The 4,704-nt window shown below is 61.6% G+C and overlaps 1 protein-coding gene across 1 annotated transcript in view; it reads left to right on the top strand.

The window, feature by feature from the left end:
- The window catches only part of LOC115281698 (regulatory-associated protein of mTOR-like), a 13,666-nt gene extending 8,962 nt beyond the window's left edge, over positions 1 to 4,704 (top strand). Inside the window, exons 5-6 of the mRNA XM_029927119.1 lie at positions 4,380 to 4,481; positions 4,627 to 4,704. Coding sequence (XP_029782979.1) covers positions 4,380 to 4,481; positions 4,627 to 4,704 — 180 coding nt within the window. The remainder of the gene's footprint in view (positions 1 to 4,379; positions 4,482 to 4,626) is intronic.

Genomic DNA, 4,704 nt, shown 5'->3' with positions numbered 1-4,704 from the left:
AACAGCTCAGGGTCTGCGTCACTACGGCCCCTGCCGGCGGCACTTCCACGGATCTCAGTGCCTCGCTTCTGGTCTGCCGGAGTCCGTATTCTGCGTGTGGGAACAGCTTCCCCAGACTGTGCCAGGGAGGGGCACCTGGCGTGCACCCCGTGCTAGCTTTCTTGTTTCGTTTTCAGTTTGGGGCAGTGGAACGTGCATAGAGAAAATTGCCCGTCATCAATGTGTGCCTGGAGGAGTTTCTGTGAGAGGCGCGCACGCCCGTGACCGGAGCCCCCCGCCCCGCTCCCGCCGCCCTCGGCGTGCTTTCCCAGGCGGAGCCGCCGTCCGCCTGCTTCTGTGCGCTGGGTCCGCGGGAGCCTTCGGGCTTCGGGCCTGGCGGCCTTCCCTCGGCGTTACGTCTGCTCCCGCGGTGGGCGCTGTCGTGGGGCGCCCCGGAGCTCATGTGCCCGTCCTCCGGCCGGCGGGCGTTTGGAGTTCCCAGGTGGCACTCACCACGAGGAGTGCCGGCGGAGCCCGACGGGAAGGGGAGAGCAGTGACGCCGAGCCTGTCTTTACTGGAAATGTTGATGTTTCTTTCACTGTGGGTTTTCACCTTTACTCTTTTTAAGTAGGGCATTAGTGTATCTTTTTATCCCAGTGACTGAGGTTTTGGTGCCCCCTTAAACTTCGGGGGTGCTGCTCGCTTCTTACGTGGCTTTGGTGCCACGCTGGGAGCGATGGATGTGTCCCCAGGCACACGTGTGGCCGGTTTCAGTAGACACTGCCGGGCAGTGTTCCCGTGATCGAATCAACTCACACGTCTACACGGCTTATGAGAGGTTTCGTTGCCCTGAATCCTCACAAACACGTGATGTTTTCTACCCTTTTTCCCTTAATTTGGCTGTTGTGCTCCAGCGTGAAGAGGTGCTTCCCGGAGATGCTGTCTTCTGTCTCCCTGGCGGTCCGTGGCGGCGAGCACGGTTCTGTAGCCCCATTTGCCACTTGGATGTCCTCTTTTGTAAGGCGCCCGAGCGGGTCTCTGGCTCTTCTTTCACCTGACCTGTTTCCTGTCAGTTCGCGGTGGTTGTGTTATAATCTGAAAGCAAATCCGTCGCTCGTTGTGAATGTCTCTTTCTTTTTTTTTTTTAAAGTCTGTGGCCTTTATTTTCACTTTTTCAGTGTTTTTTCCTTGAACAGAAGTTTCTTGTTTTAACCTTCAATTTATCAACTTTTTTCTCATGTGCTTAGACTTTTGGTTTCCTGTTTAAGAAATGTTTACTTTGAGCTGACCCCCTGAGAAGGCATTCTCCTCTTTTCTTCTGAACGCCTGATCGTGTCCCCTGTCCCCTCAGACTTGCCGTCCCTCCGGGATTTACGTGTATGGATGGAGTGAGGGAGGGGGTCAAGACACGCGTTTCCAGGGGCGCCTGGGGGCTCCGTCGGTTGAGCGGCCGACTTGGGCTCAGGTCGTGATCTCGCGGTTCATGGGTTCAAGCCCCGCGTCGGGCTCTGTGCTGACCGCTCGGAGCCTGGAGCTGCTTCAGATTCTGTGTCTCCCTCTCTCTTTGGCCTTCCCCTGCTCATGCTGTCTCTCTCTCTCTCTCTCTCTCTCTCTCTCTCTCTCTCAAAAAAATAAAAACACTAAAAATTTAAAAAGAAAAAAGATATGCTTTTCCAGATGTGGATGTTGAGCTTCCTGGTGCTAATCACATTGAACCCGGCGACCATCAGCCCGGGCCACTCCTGGGGTCTCGGCTCTGCCTCATTGGCCACTGGGTCCTTGCACAATACTGAGCAGGCTTGATTATGAAAGCAGTTTTGATAGGGATTCCACGATGTGTAGACAGATGTGGGGCCGGCAGCTTCTCCACAGCCTGGTCTTCCCAGCCATCGTCATGGCTGCGAGTGGTGTCTTTCTAAAATGTTCTGTTTTCTCTTTCTCCGTATGTAGGTTATAGGAGATTTTTTGCAGTAGCATTACTAAACTCACTACTTTGTTCTAATAGTTTTCTTACAAATTACTGGCTTTATCTTAAAACCTCATTGTCAAATGTGTCAAAACACAGCCCAGCATGTTTGTCACTTGCCCAAGGTCAGTAGTCAGGGGACAGATTTTAATTGACAACAGGAAGGAGCCTGATCAGAATTGGCACTTGCTGACGTCGGGAGAAGGGCGGGCTGGCGGCGGGCGCTGGGAAGTGTGGATGGCGCAGTCTCCGGAGGGACGTAGAGCCCAGGGCTCTGACGGGCTCTGGAACCTGAATGCTCTTGGCCACTTGGCAGTTTTCCTTTGTCTCCTCTTTTAAGCGGTGAGGCCATCGTGAGTGGTGAGCGTCACCGCGTTGAGGACAGACCCAGGCGGCGTGGCCGCTCCTGGACCAGGGCTGGTGAGGGAGAAGACGAGGAGGTGTGTGGAGGTTCGCTACTTGCTCTGTGCCTGGATCGCCCGGGGGTCAGGAGGCTCTGCGTGCCCACCTGGCCTTCTCCCCTCTCGGCTGTTTTCAGGCCCCCGAGCCATCTGACGGTGGGCCGCAGGCCTCTGCCCTGCAGCCTTGCCCTCAGGGTCTGGCCCTGGACCCCGCTCCCAGTCACCCGTGGGTCACACGGGGCGGCTCTCACGTGCTTTGGGGCGTGTTATGCAGAATGCCGAGCCCACACGCGTTCAGGGCTGCCCGCGCCATCGGGGGCACGACAGACCTCGCTGCCAGCTCAGCAGCAGAGACGCTCCTGTCGGCCATGGGCAGGAAGACGGGACGCGGGTCCCCTCTGCGGGCTGGTCCCCCCGGCAGCGAGTGGCACGGAGCGTCCTTGATCCGAACCCGGGCTCGGACGGAGCGGCAAAGAGAAGGCGTTATCTTCATTACCGAGCCCCCCTCAGAGCCCAGCGGTCTCCCGTGTGCGGGGACGCGGGGCTTAACAAGGTCCCTATTTTTAACCAATTCAGAAAAAATTCACACTTAAAAACAAGAAGCCGGTTTGGGGCTCCTTCCCAGCTCCCAGGTCGCCCCCCAGATGCGGCGCACGCTGACCTCGCGGGAGCGCGGGCTCCCGGGTGGCACTTGCTCTCCACGCACTTTCCACGCGGCGGGCTGTTCTAAGGGGACACGGTGGCTCCGACCACCAGGCTCCTCTGTGGACGGCGTGGCGCGAGGAGGCCCAGGGCTGGGCCTGGTGACCTGAGTCCCGCACCTGCGGCGCCACACGGTCCCCATGCGCCACAGCCCCACCTCCCGCCCCTTCCTTAGCGCAGACACTCTGGAGCGCAGCCACCGCCTTGCCCATGGGAAACCCAGACGGTGGGGCAGGAGGGTGGGGCCAGGAAGCAGAGGTCTGTGCCTCGGGATTCTTTGGTTCAGGTTCCGGTTCAGCAGAGCCGTGTGTTTGGTGAAAGTTGGTCCTGTCCAACCCAAAAACCCGCCTTCCTGCTGCGGCCGGTCCCTGTCACCACCGGCAAGGGCGCCCCCTCTGCCGGGCCAGGAAGGACAGAGCAGCCCCACGCACCCCCTCCCCACGACCTCAGTGCGTGGGCCCAGCAGCCCCGCCCCCGCCCCAGGGTCCCGGAGTGAGTCACAGCTCGGGCGACATGTGTCCTCCCCGTGCCGCTCTGCGCGGCCGCCCTCTCTGTCTCACTGAGAAGTGATGGAGAGTCCCCTGCGTGGGGCCCCACGTCCCCGCAGCCAGGCCCGTCCGCCTCCCGCACTCGCCTTCCTGGAGAGCCGCCTGGGCTGTCGGCAGCGCACCCCCGGGGGGCCCGTCTCCCACCGGGATGGCACCAGCTGCTGACACACCCCTCACCCTCCCACCGTGAAACCAGCCCCCCAGCCCCCACCACCCTGTCCTTCCCCTTTGCAGCAGACCCTTCCCAGAGCCGTCCACACCTGAGTCTCTGAATTCTCTTCCCTCCCGTGTTGCGCGCACTCTGCCCGCTGCGCCTCGGTCTCCAGCGACTCCACGCTGCTCAGCCAGTCTTGGCGGAACCGGGTGGCCCTGGGTCCTGCCCGCCCAGCGCCCCTACTCCGTCTGCGCCGCCGCCCTTGGCCTCCGGGCTCAGCCCTGCTCCTCCTCGCTTCCCTTTGAGTGTACGCCTCCAGCACCAGCCTCCCTGGAGCACAGTGGGTACTGTGCCCACTCAGTGCCCCTGCTCTGGGTCCAGTAGGCGTCTCAAACTCTGCTCGTCCAGGGATTCCCCACGGTGTCCCCCAGACACGCTCCTCACGGTCTTCCCAGCTCAGCCCAGGGATACCCTCTCTGGCTGCCCTCGGCCGGTCTGCTCACACCGCCCCTGCCTCACCCTGGCCTCCCTCACCAGGACCCAGGCAGCCGTGGGGGCCGCGCCGTGGGGTGTGGGGTGTCAGGACTCAGGGCGAGGTCCCTAACTGCCCACCCTGCCTGCCCCACAGCACAGCCCGTTCTTCGCCGAGCAGCTGACCGCCTTCCAGGTGTGGCTCACGATGGGCGTGGAGAACAGGAACCCGCCGGAGCAGCTTCCCATCGTCCTGCAGGTGAGTGTCCTCGGCCCGGGGCGGGCGGGACGGCGCCCTGCGGCCCTCAGTCACCGGCTCCGCTGCCGACTTGGTCCGGAAGGCCGTCCGGGTGCCGGGGCTCCTCCCCCACCCTCGCTGAAGCCCCGATTCGGGTTGTCCCCAGCTGCCCTTCCGGGGAGCCACCGAGCACTGCGGCGGCTGTGCTGTGCAGCCTCAGGTCCTTCTGTTTGGACGGACGTGA

The sequence above is a fragment of the Suricata suricatta genome, chromosome 17, assembly GCF_006229205.1.
Source record: "Suricata suricatta isolate VVHF042 chromosome 17, meerkat_22Aug2017_6uvM2_HiC, whole genome shotgun sequence".
Lineage (NCBI taxonomy): Eukaryota > Metazoa > Chordata > Mammalia > Carnivora > Herpestidae > Suricata > Suricata suricatta.
This window is presented reverse-complemented; position numbering and strand designations above follow the sequence as displayed.